Here is a 20,915-nt window from a genome sequence, read left to right on the forward strand (position 1 = left end):
TGCTGTGTCTGTTTTCAGAGTCAGATCTGCGACAGCGCCAAGCAGATCATTGAGCTGAGCTTCGCCCCGCTGGCCCGTCCAGACCCAGCCACCACCTCAGAGACGTCTCGCTCCGAAATCACCCTCAGCGCCTCAGTGGCTGGGCTCCGAGGGGAGTCCAAAGATGATGCTGGCCCTCCGGTCCGCTCCAGGTCAGAGAAGGATTCGTGGCGCCGCTCCAACCTCAAAGATGGCTTCCGAAAGGCAACCTCGGCCCCGTCCCTCCACAGCAGCCCCAGGTGAGTCAAAGCTGGTGTCGATCTGACCAGGAGGGGTCATCTGTGTGGTGATGGTGTGGTGCAATGCACATAAAAAAGTAGAAACACACTAAGGCTGCAGATCATGAAGCTTTTCCTTTTTAATACCGAACTGAACATTTCAAGAAATGTTAAAGCCAGAAAAACCTGGTATCAACGATGAAGAGAAACAAGTTTGTGGATAAATTAGGTTTGAAGCATCTTTTGTCTTTATTTGATTTGAATCTGTTTTTGAATGAACTCACCTTATTCTGCATCATGTTCTGTAAAAGGTTCTTATGATACTGATGTATCTGTGATTGGCTGATATCATCCAATCAGGCTTTGATTGAAATGAGAAAGATCCATTTAAACACATTTGACCAAGTGAGTCCTGCTGCAGTAACAAGGTTCAGCCACATGATGGACCAGAGAGACGCTGTGTGTGTGTGTGTGTGTGTGTGTGTGTGTGTGTGTGTGTGTGTGTGTGTGTGTGTGTGTGTGTGTGTGTGTGTGTGTGTGTGTGTGTGTGTGTGTGTGTGTGTGTGTGTGTGTGTGTGTGTGTGGTAAAGAGGGACCTACAGTTTCCTGCTGCAGAATTGTTCTTGTTTCTGATGTGTTCATGAAACTCCTCCTTTTTTTAATAAATCAGTCCAGATGTTTTCTGTTGATCAGCAGCTGCAGGTCATTGGCACTTTTTTTTCGATTATTTGTCTTTGTTGATCAGTTTTTATTCTTCGGTTCAAGTTGTCGCTGCTGTTACCGATAAAGAGAAGGTTTGTTTTGTGAGTCGCTCCTGGATGTTCTCTGTCCTATCTGATGATTAGTTTGGGTTCCACATCCTCTTTCTTCCAGATCTGCACCTTCACGGTTACTTCAACCAAATCACTGGTCACATGACGTGAGTTGCAGTCAGCTGATTGTTCAGGTCCAGACACTAACATTTCAGAAATCAGAGAATTCTGACAGAGAAGAACCCAAACCATTATTTTATTAATAAGTAGTTGGTATATTTTTTATTCACAGGGTGAGAACATCGTGTTAGTTTTTTTCCTTTACCTCAGATGAGATTATTGGAATCGTCTGAACTGTAGAGGAGTTTTAGATCTGACGACTGGACATGGTTGTTGTTGCTGTTATAAAAGTTTCGTCTCTGATTCGTGTTCATTGACTCACGACTGAGAATCTCCTCAGAACTCTTCACTCGTTTGACTTTTACAAACAGCTGAAACTGCAGCTGGAGGTTTGTGTGTCTCGGTCTGAGGCGTCTGGACTCTGTCCACTGGGTGTGGACTCTGTCCACTGGGTGTGGACGCAGAATTCTAATTCAAACACAAACTTTATTGTTTCCAGCAGAAAACAAATTAAACTCATGAAAAACAAGATCACATCTAAACTACTGCTGCGCACACACACACACACACACACACACACACATAGACACACATAGACACACACACACACACACACACACACACATAGACACACACACACACACACACACACACATAGACACACACACACACACACACACATAGACACACACACATAGACACACACACACACACACACACACACACACACAGACACACACACAGTTTTATCAGCCTGTGGAGGGAAATTCCAGATGGATTCATTCAGTCAGCGTTTGAAAAGAAAGAGAGAGAGAGAGACCTCTCACTCCTGTCAGAAAACCAGAGACACTCCCTGAACACCATCTTCCTCCTCCCCTTCTTCCTCCTCCTCCTCCTCCTCCTCCTCCTTATTCACGTTGATCTTTTCCATCTGTTGTCTGGCTGTCGTGACCTCTGACCTCTGACCTGCTTTCACTGGTTTGCTCAGTGTGTAGTTTATTGTGTTCAGCTCACAAACAGACAAAACAGAACCGTTTACACTGGGAACAGAGAACTGCGTCTTTAGTTTAAAACTATAGATTAGTATTTATTTAAAGTGGAGATTTTTTGTTAGAGTTAAAACAGTTTTAAATGAAAGTTTAAAGTTAAGCATTGCTAAAAGAAATAGAATAAGTGCATTTAAAAATCCATATAGTTTTTAGATTTTTATTAAAAAATAATCACACACTAAATAACTGTTATTCTGCAGCAGATCACACTTTTCATAACAAATAAGATGCTTTTCACAAAAGATGAAAAGTGAAATAAAGTGGAGATCATAGTTAAGACATAAGAAATGTTAATACTGGGGTTAAGGTGAAATAAACTATTAAAGAGTTTATTAACTTCAGATTTAACTAAACTTCAATAATCTCAACACAGTTTTATTTTTCCCAATCGAGTAAAATCCTGAAAATAAAATGTGCAGTTTGTTTTGTGGAAAAGAAAAAGATACAAACTTCTTCCAGGAAGGTTGATGGAGTGAGAGGAAGGTAAGAGGAGACAAAGAGAGGAAGAGGGGAAGGAGAGGACAGAGGGAGGAGGAGGAGCGTCCCCGGTCAAATGGGGGAGGAAACACAAACCTCCATCCCCTCAGTGAAGGAAAATAACTGATGCACGAGAGGGAGGGACAAGAGGATCCGGCTGAGAGAAGGAGAGAAAGTTGTGTGGAGAAGTTGTTGAGAGAAAAAGAAGACGGCAGAACATTTTTAAGGAGAGCAAGAAATAAAGAAAGAAGAGAAGGAGGAGGAAGGAGCTGACAGAGGTGAAGAGGAAAAGTCAGACTGAGGACGACTGGAAACAGACGAACCGGAGGAGGAGACGCTGCTGCTGCCGGATGATTCCACAACAGAAACACTGACGTTATCATGACGGCAGCAGATCAGTGACATCACTGCCGTCCCCTCGGTAACGCCTCCTCAGACCAGAGCTATCAATGTGGATCTTGTTTGATTGGCGGCTACTGTGATGGTACTGACATCATAGACTGGGTGTGAGTGTGCTGGCCCCGCCCACTCATCATAGTCATGGCGAGCTACCTGCTGTGCTTGGGGGGCGGGGCTCTGGATGACAGGTACATGTACGCCCCGCCCTACCCAGCTGTTTACAGGTGAGTCAGCTCCTTGAGATCATCAGGTTAAAAGCTTTAAATTCCGTTTCTCTATGTTTATAAAGGTCTTAAATATTCTACTGTGCCTACGTTCCTTTTACGTTTAGCCTTAGAGTTGATTTTAGATAAAAAATAAATCAATAGTTTTATTATTTGCTCTGAAAAACAACTTGAAAAATGACTTTCCACACAAAAACATTAAGTTTGTTGAAATTAAACTTAATGCCAGGTTATCCCAGGAGCTGTTGAACCTTTTCAAATGTAGGTAAAGTGATTTTAAGTTCAGTTTACATCGGTCAGGACCATGTTTAACTGAAACTGAACCCTCACTCTCACACTGTGTTCTGTCAGCGGAACCGTTCACATTCTACTTCACAACGTCCCCGTTTCAATTCCAGCTGAGGAACTTTACTTCCTGTGTGACACTGCCGTCCTGTTTCAGTCATGTAAAACACATGTAGTTTGTATGTCTTGTTGATATCGGACACATGTTGTGCACATGATCAGGAAGTATTGTGTTTTAATTGGGTTTCCTACAGTGATGGTAGCGTGGAGCCGTGGTATTGAGGTCGATTTTGGACCATATCTCGGTATACGAGAGGATCCAGGATTTCATTTTTCACTTTCTTTAACCTGGTCTAGTCTTGGCGGAGGTTTGTGCTCTCAGAGCATCCTTAGTTATATCCTTCTAGTTTACCATGGATTGATTGTTTCCATGGTTTACACTGTTGTTTACAAGAGTTGAGTGTTGTTGGACACGATGCAGCAAAATATCTCCAGCTAAAGCCAAGGGTCTGAGAATAGAGCCGACGACATTTACATTTTTTAACAGTTATTTAATTCCTCGTCCTTCAGGTGGGACAGGAACCACAGGAGATTTAAAGGGAAACAAAGCTGTGATATGTTGAAGCTGACGTTAACCTGCTGAGCCTCATGTTGACGTCTGATGAACAGGACCTGTTGTTTTTCTGGTTCGGTTCAGTTTCAGTGTTCGAACTCAGCAGTAACCGGGCTCTGCTCCGAGGCTTCACTCTGCAGGACTTCAAACAGAATCACTGATCAACCTTCCTGGGTTTTTTAGTGGCTCCATGTTTCTGTTGAATTAACGTCCCTGCAGGCCGAGGATCTAACTTTCCGACTGAGCATCCATTATAGCTCAAGCACTTGTTTTACAGTGAGGCGTGAGCGGAACATGTGAGAGCTGAACTCAGTTTACGGCCTCTCGAGGAGAACCTCATGCTTTCTGACAAAACACATCGTGGATATCAATGTGGATGTTTCACTCATGAGAGATCTGTGAACATCAAATATCATCAGATCCTTTTTTGTCTTTGGCATTAGACAAAGTTTACTGCCATCTCAGAGTTCACAAGAATTTATGCTGCGTCTCGTCTCTTTGAGTCTCATCTCATAGAGTCTCGTCTCTTTGAGTCTCATCTCATAGAGTCTCGTCTCTTTGAGTCTCGTCTCATCAAGTCTTGCTGCGTTTTGTCTGATCTTGTCTCCTCTTATCTCGAGTCCTGTCTCATCGAGTCTTGTTGATACTTGTCTCGTTGAGTCTTGTCTCGTTGAGTCTTGTCTCGTTGAGTCTTGTCTCATTGAGTCTTGTCTCATCGAGTCTTGTTGATACTTGTCTCGTTGAATCTTGTCTCGTTGAGTCTTGTCTCGTTGAGTCTTGTCTCGTTGAGTCTTGTCTCATCGAGTCTTGTTGATACTTGTCTCGTTGAGTCTTGTCTCATCGAGTCTTGTTGATACTTGTCTCGTTGAGTCTTGTCTCGTTGAGTCTTGTCTCGTTGAGTCTTGTCTCGTTGAGTCTTGTCTCATTGAGTCTTGTCTCATCACTTTTAAAAGTAGATGGACTAAACTATAGCGGCGTCTTTGTCTCTATTTGTGTGAACTATGTAACTGAGTTTTAAAAAGCTGTAGTCGGAGTCACAGACAGAAACACTGTGAGCAGTGTGTTGTTTGGTTTCATGCTGGTTGAATGACAGCTGACTGACACACCCTGGATAATAACAGCCTTTCACTCTTTTCCTTCTCTCTTTCTCTATATTTGTTCCTCTTAACCTCTCTTTCATTTTCTCCCTCTGTCTTTTTGATCTCAGTTTCCCCTCGTCGTCTTTTCTTGAACTTTCTGGTCAGTGACTCGTTGTTTTAAGTTTTTCTGTGTCTGGTGGACTGAGTCTGTCTCAGCTCAGTGTCCAGTCTAAGTCCACTTTGCTTTCTGGCATCGTTTTTCTCTCCTTTCTATCTCCTATGAATAAGATATTAGAAGTTTAGAGAACATGTCTTGGTGTAGATGTATTATATCCTTCTGGTTTTATCATGTGATCTGAATCATGAAAAGGTTCTAACAGAAATCAGTGTTGCAGCAGAAGCAACTAGTGACTGATTCTTCAGAAGTGATAAAACAACAGAAAAACCAAACATGTCTCTATCCTGCTCCTGTGGTGTCATCAAGTGTCCACAAGCCCCGACATTCAAATTCAACTGGACACAAGGTCATTTGTTTTAAGCCTGAAAGTCCACTACCGGAAGCCGCGATGCTGGTCCCTGAAGGCACCTCGTCGGAAGTTATCGGAGACATTTAGGTTCGTTTCAAGTTGAATTTGAATGTCGGAGCTTCCGGACACTTGGCTGAAACCACAGGAGCAGAATGGAGGCATGTTGTGTTAACGTCTGAAGCTTTGGTCACTAGTTACTTCAGTTGTGTTGGATTCTGCTGCAAGTCAGTTTACCCCCCCCCCCCCCCCCCCGGATCAAATGTTTAGTATCATCAATGTGTTTGACCTCTGAACCTTCAGTGACCTTCAGTGACCTCTGACCAGTGCCGGGTCTGTGCTGTCATTGTCGCTCACTGACCACTGTTGAGTTTTTTTACTAGGGTAGATTTGTCTCTGCTGACCGGTGCTGCTGGTTTTAATGAAAAAGTAATTCTTTTCTTTTTCTCATTTGTTTTTGTGTGGTAGATGTTCTGAGGCTTGTTTGTTACACTTGGGTGGAAGCTTCTTGTTCCAGTTTCTAAACGCACAAAGCTCAGAGCATCATCTGCAGTGATCTGTCTGTTGACTCAGTGTTGCTGCTGCAGTCGGAGGACGACCGGCCCCAGTGGCTGCTGGATGAAAAAAATAAAGAAGAATTTCCTGGCGTCCTGTCGAGTGAAGTTCACTGACTGCTGCTGCTGGTTATTTCTGTCCTGGATGAATGGGTTGTGTTGGCGGAGGAAGGACTCGCCGACAGAAACATCCGCACTCACACTCTGTTCTGTCTCGTACACACACACACACACACACACACACACACACACACACACACGTCCTCTTTAGGACGGTCATTGACATAGTGTATTCCATAACCTTAACCATCACAACTAAATGCCTAACTCTAACCTAAACCTCAAACCAAGTCTTGACCCTTAAAAAGGCCTTTGACTTTGTGAGGGCCAGTCGAAATGTCCTCACAAAGTCGAAATGTCCTGTGTGTGTCTGTGGTTTTGGTTCAGTTTCATTCACTCTACTTTACCCAATAATGAAAAATCGAATCTGCTCCATCATGATTCTGTCTGCAGCAGAAAAATCTAGCCTAAATATGCTAACATTATTCGATACAAGCGTTAATGCGTAAATTATGATCATTTACAGTCAAATAGACCATAAAGCACCAGATGTATTGTGGGTTGGATACCACAGTGTGATTGACAGCTAGTAGCGTCCAATGGATGTGCAGTGTCCTCAAGCTTTGAGTCAGGCCCCACCCCCTCTCCTCCAAATATGGTTACTTCTGGTCTTGAAAAAACCAAGATGGCGCTGAACAAAATGTCAAACTGAGGCTTCAAAACGGCGGCTAACAAACCAATGGGTGACGTCACGCTGGTTTGATACCTGTTCCCTTCACACTGTCACTGATTCAGTGAAGCTCCATGAAGGGAAGTAGATGCAGTGGTTCGACCACTTCCCACTTTCTGACTCTCATTCACAACTCTGACTTCCTGTTGGAGGTCCAGTTTGTTTTGAAAAGTCTGCGATGAAGGACGGCTGATGGAGAACGGACATGTTTCAGCAGCGCCAGCGACAGATAGGTGCGTTTGATTCAGAATAATTCTGCTTGGCTCGGGTGGAGTGAGAGTAAATGAAAGAGTATTGATCTCTGAGGAGACGCCGGTCGATGCAGCAGCAAACACTGGTTATAAATAGACTCAGATGTTTGAGGCTAAACCTCATCGACTGCTGCAACATGTTTACTGAGCAGCGCAGGAAACATCTTCAGATGATGACGACGCAGAAGCTGAGCGGCTGATTCACGTGTTGTTTGAGAAGCTGGGTGTTTGTGTGGAAACTGTCAAAATAAGAGTCTTTATCTTTCGGTTCATGACCTTTGGAACAGAACAGGAACAAGCCTCAGGAACGAGATCAGAAAGCAGGAAGTGAGATTGCTGAGGTAACGTCCCATGTGTGTTTGTTTGTGTGTTGTCAGGGAGCGTCTGGTGAATTGCCCCCCCGAGCTGCTGTACCCGCAGGCCGATGTAGCTGAGCGCCTGGCGCTCGGTGGCAGCGACGACGCGCTGGCCAACGGCACGAAGGCCGACCTGCAGGCCGCCAAACGTCTCGCCAAACGCCTCTACCACCTGGATGGCTTCAGGAAGTCAGACGTCGCCCGACACCTGAGCAAAAAGTCAGAGTCCATCTGTGTCCTCATGTTTGTCACGTGTCAGTCGTTCTCTTTAACGCCGCTCTTCTGTTTGTGTGTCTGCAGTAATGAGTTCAACCAGAAGGTGGCAGAAGAATATCTCAGTAATTTTAACTTCACCGGTCTGAACATCGACCAGGCGCTCAGGTCAGTCCTCCTCACCTTGTCTTCTTCAAAATAAAGTTACAATTATTCAGTCTTCTCAGCTGAAACTCAGGATTCATTTTAACAAAATAAAGTTTCCATCTAAGAAAGTTTTCTGATGCAGATTTTTCACATTAAAAGTCACGAAAGTGACACAAAACATCACCTGAGCCACTGGAAGACTTTTAGTGTGACATGCAGGAAGTGAAGAGTTTGATTGACATTGAAGCTAAAGATGTTTCTCTGAGGGGGAGGAGCCCAAACACAAAGTTACAAAAGAGGGAACACTGGTGAAACTGATGAATGAATGAATGAATTATTGAACTGATGAATGAATGAACTAATGAATGAACTGATGAATGAATGAATGAATTATTGAACTGATGAATGAATGAACTGATGAATGAATGAATGAATTATTGAACTGATGAATGAATAAACTGATGAATTAATTGTTGAATGAATGAACTGATGAATTAATGAATGAATGAACTGATGAATGAATGAATTATTAAACTGATGAATGAATGAATGAACTGATGAATGAATGAACGACTGAACTGATGAATGAATAAACTGATGAATGAATGAATGAACCGATGAATGAATGAATAAACTGATGAATGAATGAATGAACTGATGGATGAATGAATGAATGAATTATTAAACTGATGAATGAAAGAATGAACTGATGAATGAATGAATGAACTGATGAATCAATGAACTGATGAATGAATTATTAAACTGATGAATGAATGAATGAACTGATGAACGAATGAACTGATGAATGAATGAACTGATGAATGAATAAACTGATGAATGAATTAATAAACTGATGAATGAATGAATGAACTGATGAATGAATGAATGAATGAACTGATGAATGAATGAATGATTAAACTGATGAATGAATGAATGATTAAACTGATGAATGAATGAATGAACTGATGAATGAATAAACTGATGAATTAATTAATAAGTTGATGAATGAATGAACTGATGAATGAATAAACTGATTAATTAATTAATGAACTGATGAATGAATGAACTGATGAATGAATGAACTGATGAATGAATAAACTGATGAATGAATGAACTGATGAATGAATAAACTGATGAATGAATGAATGAACTGATGAATGAATGAACGAATGAACTGATGAATGAATAAATGAACTGATGAATGAATGAACTGATGAATGAATAAACTGATGAATGAATAAATGAACTGATGAATGAATGAACTGATTAATTCATTAATAAACTGATGAATGAATGAACTGATGAATGAATAAACTGATGAATGAATGAATGAACTGATGAATGAACGAATGAACTGATGAATGAATGAACTGATGAATGAATGAACTGATGAATGAATGAACTGATGAATTCATTAATAAACTGATGAATGAATGAACTGATGAATGAATAAACTGATGAATGAATGAATGAACTGATAAATGATTGAACTGATGAATTCATTAATAAACTGATGAATGAATGAACTGATGAATGAATGAACTGATGAATGAATGAACTGATGAATGAATGAACCTGTGTGTCCAGGTCGTTTCTGAGACAGTTCGCTCTGATGGGAGAAACTCAGGAGAGAGAGAGAGTCCTCGCTCACTTCTCCAGAAGATTCAGACAATGTAACCCAGAGAGTCTGAACACTGAAGGTACCTGTCTGTCTGACTGTGTGTCTGACTGTCTGTCTGATTGTCTGTCTGTCTGTCTGTCTGACTGTCTGTGTGTCTGACTGACTGTCTGTCTGACTGTCTGACTGTCTGTCTGACTGTCTGTCTGTCTGACTCTCTCTCTGGTCTGTCTGTTTGTCTGTCTGACTGACTGACTGTCTGTCTGTCTGTCTGTCTGTCTGTCTGACTGACTGTCTGTCTGTCTGTGTGTCTGTCTGACTGTCTGACTGACTGACTGTCTGTCTGTCTGTCTGACTGTCTGTCTGACTGTCTGTCTGTCTGTCTGTCTGACTGTCTGTCTGACTGTCTGTCTGTCTGTCTGACTGACTGACTGTCTGTCTGTCTGTCTGTCTGACTGTCTGTCTGTCTGTCTGTCTGTCTGTGTGTCTGTCTGACTGTCTGTCTGTCTGTCTGTCTGACTGACTGACTGTCTGTCTGTCTGTCTGTCTGACTGTCTGTCTGTCTGTCTGTCTGACTGACTGACTGACTGTCTGTCTTACTGACTGTCTGTCTGTCTGTCTGTCTGACTGTGTGTCTGTCTGACTGTCTGTCTGACTGTGTGTCTGTCTCTCAGACAGCGTCCACACTCTGACCTGTGCCGTGATGCTGCTGAACTCTGACCTTCATGGAAACGTGAGTATGATTTTATCTTTAATCACAGATTCAAAAGAACGTTATTGATTCATCTGTTTAATGTGTGTGTGTGTGTGTGTGTGTGTGTGTGTGTGTGTGTGTGTAGAACGTGGGGAAGAGGATGTCCTGCAGTCAGTTCATCTCCAACCTGGAAGGTCTCAACAACGGAAAAGACTTCCCCAAAGATCTGCTGAAGGTACACTGTGTGTGTGTGTGTGTGTGTGTGTGTGTGTGTGTGTGTGTGTGTGTTTATTAAAATAGATTCAATCATGTTTGTTATTATTTGAGGTTAAATCCTCGTCATGTTTTCAGATGATTTACATGCAGCTCTGTGAAGCCTCAGATGATTGACAGCTCCGAGGAGAGCAGGGGGGCGGGCTTAAGCTCCCGTCATTGTGCTCTGATTGGCTGCTGCAGCCGAGAGAAAATGCGCATAGAGAGAGAGAGAGAGAGGGGAGGAGGGGAGAGCGAGCGAGCAACAGTCCAACTGTTCAGAGTCTCAGAGGAGAGAAGAGAAGAGGAATAGAAGAAGATAGGAACAGAGGATCAATAGAAGAAGAGAGGAACAGAGGATCAATAGAAGAAGAGAGGAACAGAGGGGAATAAAAGAGGAGAAGACAGGAGCGATAAAAGAAGAGCAGAGGAGGAGGAGTGAGTTCACCTGACGGAGGGATTTTCCTGCAGGAGGTAGACGACAACAAGCAAAGGAGGAGAAGACGAAGAAGAGGGGGTGAAGTTGGAGGAAGAGGAAGAAGGGATTCTCTCTCTCTTTCTTTCTGTCTCAAGCAACAGGAGAAAGTCTCCTCTCCTTCTCATCACTTCATCCCTCTCTTGGTCGTCAGGGCTGGAGGAAGCTGACGTCAGTTTTGGGGTGCTCTCTCTGTCTCTCGCTCTCTCTGTCTGCATGTGTGGGTGTGCTCGCTCGCCCACGGCTCCCTGTTTTCTGTGTTTTGGATGTGCAAGCTGCTGCTGATACGTTTCCTCCATCACGCAGATTTATTCGCAGTCCAGGGATTCTCCTCCATCACCTCCTCTTCCTCTTCCTCTTCCTCCGCTGCACCAGGACGTTCATCAGAAGAAGATCCGCTGTTATTTATTTATTTCTGACTGAACGTTTGTGTGGTTTTCTGATGATCTGATGAATTTCACATCACTACCTCTGAACTGTTGATGGATTAGACTCCAACACACACATACAGTGTGTGTGGGTGTGTTCGGTGTGTGTGTGTGTGTGTGCGTGCGTGTGAGTGTTAACGCTGTTTAATGAGACGTGAACAGGAAACAGATGAACTGACGGTCGAGTCCTGATTTGCTTGAACTTAATGTCTGATTAATTATTATCTCATTATCTCATCATCAGATTTTTAAAGTTTGATTTAACGTTAATCAATAAAACACTTTTTTGCTAACAGTATAGATTTTTCAAATAAAATAAATTATTTTATTTGAATTGTAAATACAAACATAACTGTATTTTACTTATTGACTGTTGAAGTTATTTAAGTATTAATATCCGATTTAAACCGACTCAATATCTGTGTTTTATTCAACAGTAATAACTGGTTCTCACTTTGTTTAACTTAACTGCTCTTTATCCTCGAGATGTTTGTTTGTGTGTCGTGAACAGAACCTCAAACCGAACCTTAAAGACGTTGAATCTTCAGTCTGGTGTCGACATCGTGTCCATCAGCTCTGATTTCTGTTCGTCGCAGACGTGTTTTAGTTTCGTGTTTTTTCCTCCAAGCAGCTGATGAAGTCGCCGGCCGTCAGGCAGCAGGATTATGACGAACGCTGCTGTGTTTTTATGTATAATGAATAAAGCTGGATCCATAATGCAGCAGGCTGAGCTCTGAGGACACGGCTCTGACAGTCGCTCACAAACAACCGTCATCACACTCTTGTTTTCGGCCTCCTTGTCTGATTCCTCGTCTCGGTTTCATGTTTCTGTTTGTTCTTCACACCTGGATCAGAATCTAAACTCTGTTTTTGAAGAAACTCTGGACTAAATTGTTTCTGGTCAAAAGGAAACTATTTTTTGGAGGTCGTCCAAAGGTGTTTTTTATTTCTATGTTGAGTTGGGGAGGAGTCAGTGAAGTTGGTGGACGAGGGTTTTGGACAGAATTAAGTTCTTCCTGCAGTTTGACGTCAATCTGACTGTTGGTTCACTTTTTCTTTGGTTGCTCTTCGTCCTTTAAAGACTCAAACGTTCAGGCAGACTTAAGGAAACTTACATCTTCACCATGATCGGTGTCAACAGCATCCACTCCTCAGGCCGCATGCGCTCTCGGTCACTCTGCTCGGTCCGGAGCGGGCGAGACTCAAGGGACACAGACCCGTTCAGGTATCCCAGAACCCCCCGCTCCCGCTCCCTCAAACCACTGGCGTTCCCCGACCTGCTGGGAAAAACCCAGGACGGACAGCAGCACCTGCAGAGCCGTAAGAAGAAGGTAGAACCGCGAGAACCTGGAAACACAGACTTCAACCAATCATTATTATTAACGTGTTATTGATGGGCCATGAGAGGGCGCTACAATACCACAGATCACGTGACGTGAAAACACAGTTAGCTCAGAAAATCTCAACGTTCGCGTCTAAAAAGAAAATGAGTTTCCTTCTTGTTTAGACGAGAATAAACAGTTTGCATGTTGCGGTCGTCATAGTGACAAAAAGGATTCTTTAATTGTTGTCACCATAGTGACACTCTGAGTCGGACTGAAACCAGTGCCTGTTTTAAATCATATTTAATAATTATTATTAATGTTTCACTCAGATCAACAGAAGAATACCCCCCCCCCAACAAACACACACACACACACACACACACACACACACACAGTACATGTGACTCTTTGTTGTGTCTCCTCAGACTCTCTACAGCTCCATCAAGAACGAGAAGCTGCAGTGGACCATGTAAGTTTCATCATCAACATCTGAGGTGTGTGTGTGTGTGTGTGTGTGTGTGTGTGTGTGTGTGTGTGTGTGTGTGTGTGTGTCCCTGCTGCTGCCCCGACTCCCATATTTAAGCCTCTGTTGCCATGGTAACCGTTCCCTGCTTCTTTCCTTTTTGTAATTACAGGTCAGCCCATTGACTGTTGACACACACACACACACACACACACACGTCCAGGCGTCTTGTTAGCATTTAGCATCGGTCCTCCTCGAGTTCAGCCTCTTCTCTGTCGAAATGAAAAACAAAAGGAGATGAGACGTTGAGATGACGACGTCCTGACACAAGGATTTAATATTTGATATAAATATATCTATAAGTGATTATTGATCCATTGAGAGGAAATCAGGTGTTGAGACTATTCCTGATTCATTTCTGATCGCGTCGTCTCAAAGAACCAAAGTGACGTCTAAAGTTTACGAGTTTAAATCTGGCAGTACTGCCTCTGGTGGTCAAAACGAGTGTTACATCAAAGATTTTTGTTCAAAAGAGAAACTGAATTTATCTCGTGCAGCTTCAGGGGATTTTTCTCCAGGTCAGAAACCAGATGACCAGATGTTTTCTGGGAGGAAGTGATGTCAGGATGAGGTCACTGGACCTGACAGACGTCTGTTTTTTATTCTCTGCTGAAGTGATGAAGAGGAGCTGAGGAAGTCGATGTCGGAGCTGGCTGACGTCCGAACAGACTCCGCCTCCCACACCATGAAGCGATTGGGTAGTGGAGGAAACCCGCTGGTGGGCGTTGCCCAGCAGGTGGACGGCGAGCTCTACAAGAGCGGCTTCCTGGTTCGCAAAGTCCACGCCGACCCTGACGGAAAGAGAAGTACGTCACTTCTTCTTGAGTTAATACAAAATTAATGGTTGTTCAATTTTAATCTTTTTTTTTTTTCCTTGTCACAATATGTTACGTTTACTCATGATGCATAATTTCCCATGATGCCTTGTTTCCTCCAGCGCCGCGGGGTAAGAGGGGCTGGAAGTCTTTCTACATCTTGCTGAAGGGTCTCGTGCTCTACCTGCAGAAGGTAAATACATGAACTACATTACCCAGCAGCCCCTGTCTCACACACCACGCCTATTTTTAGATGCATGTGCCAGATCCGACTGATTTCAGGTCAGAGACAGAACCGATGTGTTTTACTCTTTGAAACACTTTTATTTTGAAATATCTGACACCATTTCAATAAAGCGTCTTTTATTTTGTGATGTCGTTGTTTAAATCTCAACCAATCAGAGGCAGACTAGGGAGACTAGGGGCGGGTCTTAGCCCACTTTGAGTAGAAGAAAAGAATCCTGGCCGTCAGGTCTGTTGGCGTCGTGATGTCCACATCTTCCCTCTGATTGGTTGATTCTGTCCTGTTTGACCTTCAGGTCGACTCTGGAAATGATTTAGTTACATAAAACAATTCCATCGTTTATTTCAACAAAAAAAAAACCTTTTCTGTTCTTCTAAAAATGTTTAACTTAAATGGTATTTAAATCACTAACATAACAAACACTGGGAATCCAGTCTGACCAATCACAGACCGTCAGTCTGTGATGTCACTGCCTCACCTGCACGCTGCTCTGTGGTTGGCCAACAGGACGAGTACCGTGCGGAGCGGGAGTTGACAGAAGAGGACGTGAAGAACGCCGTGTCCATCCATCACTCTCTCGCCATGAGGGCGGCCGACTACAGCAAGAGGCCCAACGTGTTCTACCTGAGGACGGCCGACTGGAGGGTGTTCCTGTTCCAGGCTCCGTAAGAACACACACACACACACACACACACACACCTCTGCTCATACACAACATCTATTTATTTTATTATTATTATTTGTTTGGTTATTGAACCAGAACAAACAGGTGATGTGACTCCAGCTCTGAGTTCAGGTGTGAAACATCCAGGACTCACTGGGATCAGTTCATCAAGACTCCGTCCACACACAACGTTTGGGTTTTAAAACTCAGAATCTCTGCTACGTCCACACGTCTCCACACAAACGCTGCTGGTTTGAAATCTCTGACATCAGAATCTGAGATGTTTGGAAACAATGACGTGCTGATTGGATCTTTTGTCGCTATGTTGTCTTCACTGTCACGTGACCTCCTGTAGTAGAAACAACGTGTTGTCTTTGCTGATGTTCAGTTAAAGTCTGTGTTTTACAATGATACAGCTGTTTACATGTGGAGGAGACCAGATGTTCTTACAGCTGTTTACACTGACACGTGCATGAACAGTGCATGTGCCTGGTCACGTGTTCCTGTGGATGAGGATGGTTGTAGTTTGGTTTAAGTCGTGTGGATGAAGCCTCGGACACAGTGGGAGGTTCTGAGACATGTGTGTCCACATACTTTTGTCAGTGTGAACATGTCCTGGGCCACGCTGACGGAATCGACTCAGCTGACGACCTTTGACCTCTGACCTTTGACCTTTGACCTTGACAGTTTCATCATGAACCAAAGAATTTTTACTGAAGAGTAAAACATGTGAAGGACAAAGACCTTAAAAAATACAAAGGGTGAAACTTTTTTAAATAAACTCCAATGAAACTCATCTTTAGACTGAAACATGTGACTCACTCTGATTTTATTAAGTCTTTATTTATTATTCATCCTGTCCTGAAGATGAATCAGGGAACTGTCTCTAAATTAAATTAAATGAAACAACGGTTTCAACAGAACAAGATGCGTCAGAGGAAAGAACATCGAGTCATAAAACGCAGAAAGACTCAAAGGTCGTTTCACTTTTCTTTCTTTTTTTTTGACCACATCAACAGGACTTTCATTTCTCCACAAACAAACCAGATGAACCGTCAGTGACGTCGTCTGAGTCCAGCCGCTTCAGATCTTTGTTTTTCTTGCAGGAACGCAGAACAGATGCAGTCATGGATCACGCGCATCAACGTGGTGGCGGCCATGTTTTCAGCTCCGCCCTTCCCGGCGGCGATCGGCTCTCAGAAGAGATTCAGTCGCCCTCTGCTGCCGGGATCCAACACCAAACTATCCCAGGTACAGATGACAGAGAGTCGCTGGGGATTGTGGGTAAACTCGATATGTGGAAAAAGCACAAATCCCAGAATGCTTTGCTTTGTCTTGACAGGATGAGCAGGTCAAGACTCACGAAAACCGCTTCAGGGCCGTTTCTTCCGAGCTGGCCGACCTGACGGCCTCCACGCCGAACCGAAAGGTCAAAGGTCGTGAGATGGAGGAACAGAAACTCCGACAGGATTACCTGGAGTTTGAGGTGAGATTCATGCCGGGTCATTTCCTGTTTTTAAAAGAGCAGATAACACAAAATAAATGTGTGATTTTTAATTAGAATGAATTCATAAGCGATGACACGGTCTGACATCATCAGCTTCAGTTTGTTTGGTGTCAGACTGTCGGGAACGTGGCGATCACGACACGATGCTGTTTCGTAGCTCGTTACAGAGCTGATGTCGTTCATCATGATTTTATCATAATGAAGATAAAACATGAACTGAATTTAAACTGATGATGATGCTTCACAATGCTAGGCTAGCTGTTAGCAGTCTTTATGCCAAGCTACCTGTTTCCCCTTGTCTCCAGTCTTTATGTTAAGCTAAGCTAACAGTGGCTGGCTGTAGTTTCATATTAGTCTGAACGTGTGACCCTCAGTGACGTCATACTCTAAAAGGCCACACGTGTGCGATGGCCTCACTGATGGGGACATTGTCTCCGTCTCTGTCCTCTACAGAAAACTCGTTACGGTACGTACGCCATGCTGCTCAGAGCCAAGCTGGCGAGCGGAGACGAGGACCTGACGGCCTTCGAGTCTCGGCTGTTTGACGACGGAGGCCTGCAGAGGACGCACTCCAGCCCCTCGCTGCCTCAGGACGCCGCCAACAAGGAGAAGATCCGTGGAACCAAGACATCAAAGAGCTTAAAGGTCACGTCGTCATCGTCCACCACCAGGGAGGGAAGCAAGAAGAACGGGAGCAACCAGCGAGCTGAGCTGCAGAAACAGAGCAGCAACCAGGAGGAGGCGCCGTAAGACGGCAACAGTCAGGCTGATGATGAAGCTGGAGACGGACACAGAGCATCATGGGTAGCAGGCTGACATCCTCCTTTAAATCTTTTCTATTAAACCTCAGTCAGATTGTGATTGGCTGACCTGAGGCGTTTGAAGTCATCGGGATAAAGACGCTCGTCACAGAAGAGACAACATCAGAGATGATGTTTGAAACTTGAAGACGCCATTTCTGCACAGAACCGCTGCTGAGTTTCAAAATAAAAGCTTTATTTCCTGTTCGAGCTTTCATTTCAGGGACTTTGTGGAAGTGATGCAGATTAAGCTTAAATATCAGTGACTATTGAGTTTGACTCCAGGACCATACAGGACCCCCCAGAGCCCTAAAGACCCCCCAGAGTCCTACAGGATCCTCCAGAGCCCTCATAAGCACCAAAGGACTCACCAGGACTCACCAGAACCCTTCAGGACCCTCCAGAACCCCACAGAGCACTATAGGACTCTCCAGAACCCCACAGGACTCTTCAGAACCCCACAGAGCACTATAGGACTCTCCAGAACCCCACAGGACTCTTCAGAGCCCTCCAGGACCCTCCTGGATCCTACAGAGCTCTCAAAAGCACTACAGGACCATACAGGACTCTCTAGGACCCTCCAGAGCACTAAAGACCCCCCAGAGCCCAAACAGAGCGCTACAGGACTCTCCTGGATCGCACGGGATCAGGTTGTGTCGGTACTTTTTCCACATGCATCGCCATCATTCTGCTTCTCCTAGCAACCGACAGGGAGGCAGGTTGCCTTGCCGACCACACGTGACAGACAGAGTGTGGGAGTGTTGCTGCGACGACCAAGCAAAGGGGAGGAGGTTGAGAGGGAGGGGGCTGAGACTCAACAGTCAGAACGAACACACTAAACCTCCCCCACAGTGTGTGTGTGTGTGTCAGTGAGAGAGTGTGTGTGCGTGTGAGAACATGACGTACGGAGGCTGATCAGTGTCACTGCAGTTTGTTTTATTTCTGTCGTTTTTCTCGAGTTCTAGTAGAAACTACGAATTGTACGGAGGATCGTTAGTGACCAAACACTGAAATCCAACCATCACAAATGATTCTGGAAATAACAAAAGAGCAAACGTAGAATAAAAGGCACAAACGAAATGTAATTAACATTAAGAACAGATAATGGAAAACTGAATGGTTTGTAATTATGTGACACCAAACGAAACCATGCAAACTTTAAACCCTGATAAACTTCAGTCAGGAATCAACCTCTGCAGTTTTCTGTCTGATGCTGGAAACTTAGTTTGAATCCGTCCACATCGTCTTCGTCACTGATGAAGAACAAACGTTCATGTGAAATGATGATCGATCGTTGTTTACTGATCGATCAGCTGGAGGAGAAGGTGTGTCAGGGACGAAGGAGAGTTCAGAGACTGTTCATCTCTTCATCTGTTCATCTCTTCATTTGTTCATCTGTTCATCTGTTCATCTCTTCATTTGTTCATCTCTTCATTTTTTCATCTGTTCATCTCTTCATTTTTTCATCTCTTCGGTTGTTGAGTCAGAGTCAAAACACTTCAACATGCAGTTCCCCCTGCTGCCACACGGGATCTGAGTAGTTTCACAGCTCAGACGTCTCTGGTGGAAACGAAAACACTGAAACGCTTCTCTGACATTTCTCGCCACGAATCCCAGAATAAAGGGATAAAAAATAAAGAATAAAAACATATTTCGTTTTTGCCCGAAATAATGATTTATATATGATTAATTATAATACGATTCATTTATGGATTTATTTACAGATAAATCAGAGAATTTCATTTTTAAGTGAAAACAGTGAAATTCAGAATGACATCATCACAAATTAAAATAGACAAACGCTCATGAACAGAAAAGACGTTTATAAAAACGTATTCATCAGTTTGTATGAACAGTTTCAAAAAATTCAGTAAATTACCTCGTTTGAGAAACTTTAACATCAGATGTTTGACATTATTTAATTAATCGACTGCATTTGACGAATTTAGAAATGTATTTATTTATAAAACAAACAGGAGTCAGACTCTAGGTGGCAGCAGAGAGAAGCTTATGATCTCTTTTATAAATTAATTTTTATTAAAAAACAATGTTCATTGTTCACACAAACAACCGTTAGCAAAGTAAAAGTGGTCAGAGAGTGAGTTTTATTTTGAAGCAACGTATGTGATCCTGATCTGACTCCAGATGAAATTTGAGGTCGTGGTCGTTAAAGATCAGGATTCGTTGAGATCAGGATTCGTTGAGATCAGGATTCGTTCTGACGTTATTGAACCTGCTGTGAAAAACAAATGTTTCCAGTGGCAGGAAACAGACGAACAATAAAAACTGGTTCATGATGTTGAGTCGTCGACTCGTCTCCTCAGTCCATGAAAAAGAAACATGGAGGAAGAATGTTCGTTATTGATTTGACTGGAGCAGAGACACGATCAATAATCATTCTGACTGATCGTCTGTGGTTTGATGCTCTGAACTCTCCTCATGTCACCTGATCACCACAATCTCCTGTTGTCATGACGATGCGGCCTCAGACCTCTCTCCTCTGTTTGTTTCTTTGAAATGAAATGTGACCTTTGTCCTCGTTCGTCCTTCTTCTCTTTGTCTCGCTCAGAAATGTGGACGCAGGGTGCGGACTCCACCGACTGCTCGGCCGTTTGATCTCTGACCCCGGCTCGTATTTACTCAAATATCCAGTAACACTTGTGTATTTTTCGCACTGTGCAATGTAACGCAGCGTAGGATGACTTTTTAAGTCGCGGCCGCTTTCAGCTCCTCGTCTGTATCCGAACTTTGTAAATAAACATTGACATTGAGAAGCCATATTGTCGTCGGGCTGACGGCCTTGCTAGCGCTCGCTGCGGATTAGGACACTTTGGTTTAGATATTTTAGAGCGAAAGATGACGACTGTTGTATTTATTCTTTTCGTCCTCGTTTCAGTGAATCTTTTTTTGGGCTTTGCTGCGGCTGAATGTTTGCTGCCAGCTCGCCGACCAATAGCTGTACATACTGTCCACTTCCTGTGAGGTTTTGGTCGTAGTAAAAATTTGACTCTGTTTACACCTGCTATTAAAACGTGTTTCAGGTATTCAGTCTACAATCAGACTGACTAAACAGGAAGTAGTTCTTCAGATGCCTGAGGTCAGCGAGATGAGGAAAACAGCTTCAGCTTCTTCTGTCTTAGTTTGAACCAATCAGAGGAGGACGTGAGGTCAGCTGACTCAGAGCTCAGTGTGGACACATGTCGACACCAGCTGTGGCTCACGTATGTTTTAATTTCAGCTGTAAACTGAGTCACAAACATGTTTGTATCATTCGGAAGCGTAGACACAAAAATAAAGATGAGAGTGAAAATCATGTTGATGGTCAAAGTCTTATTCTTTTCACGTTCAAACATCTTCTCGTTTAATAAGATGAAACAAACATCGGGATTCTACTGGAGATTCTACACAGATGTTTGGTAACGTACAAATGTACGTTTAATTGAATGTACATATTCTACACTCTTTAATTCATATACCCCC

At 43.4% G+C, this 20,915-nt stretch overlaps 1 protein-coding gene across 8 annotated transcripts in view; it reads left to right on the forward strand.

Annotated features, from left to right (window-relative positions):
* Positions 1 to 20,748, forward strand: part of psda (pleckstrin and Sec7 domain containing a) — a 33,045-nt gene extending 12,297 nt beyond the window's left edge. For 4 of the 8 annotated variants that reach the window (XM_069538058.1, XM_069538055.1, XM_069538060.1 and 1 more), the window contains 13 exons: positions 19 to 278; positions 7,752 to 7,949; positions 8,031 to 8,111; positions 9,678 to 9,790; positions 10,383 to 10,441; positions 10,548 to 10,637; positions 13,308 to 13,351; positions 14,021 to 14,211; positions 14,343 to 14,413; positions 14,972 to 15,129; positions 16,235 to 16,379; positions 16,471 to 16,614; positions 17,089 to 20,748. In XM_069538058.1, coding sequence (XP_069394159.1) covers positions 19 to 278; positions 7,752 to 7,949; positions 8,031 to 8,111; positions 9,678 to 9,790; positions 10,383 to 10,441; positions 10,548 to 10,637; positions 13,308 to 13,351; positions 14,021 to 14,211; positions 14,343 to 14,413; positions 14,972 to 15,129; positions 16,235 to 16,379; positions 16,471 to 16,614; positions 17,089 to 17,385 — 1,851 coding nt within the window. In that variant the 3' untranslated portion in view covers positions 17,386 to 20,748. Of the gene's footprint in view, positions 1 to 18; positions 279 to 2,763; positions 3,279 to 7,211; positions 7,357 to 7,751; positions 7,950 to 8,030; positions 8,112 to 9,677; positions 9,791 to 10,382; positions 10,442 to 10,547; positions 10,638 to 10,753; positions 11,024 to 13,307; positions 13,352 to 14,020; positions 14,212 to 14,342; positions 14,414 to 14,971; positions 15,130 to 16,234; positions 16,380 to 16,470; positions 16,615 to 17,088 lie in introns of those variants that run through there. The other 4 variants (XM_069538057.1, XM_069538063.1, XM_069538061.1 and 1 more) reach the window with 3 other exon arrangements.
* The last annotated feature ends 167 nt before the right edge of the window (positions 20,749 to 20,915 follow it).

Source organism: Paralichthys olivaceus, chromosome 14, assembly GCF_024713975.1.
Source record: "Paralichthys olivaceus isolate ysfri-2021 chromosome 14, ASM2471397v2, whole genome shotgun sequence".
Lineage (NCBI taxonomy): Eukaryota > Metazoa > Chordata > Actinopteri > Pleuronectiformes > Paralichthyidae > Paralichthys > Paralichthys olivaceus.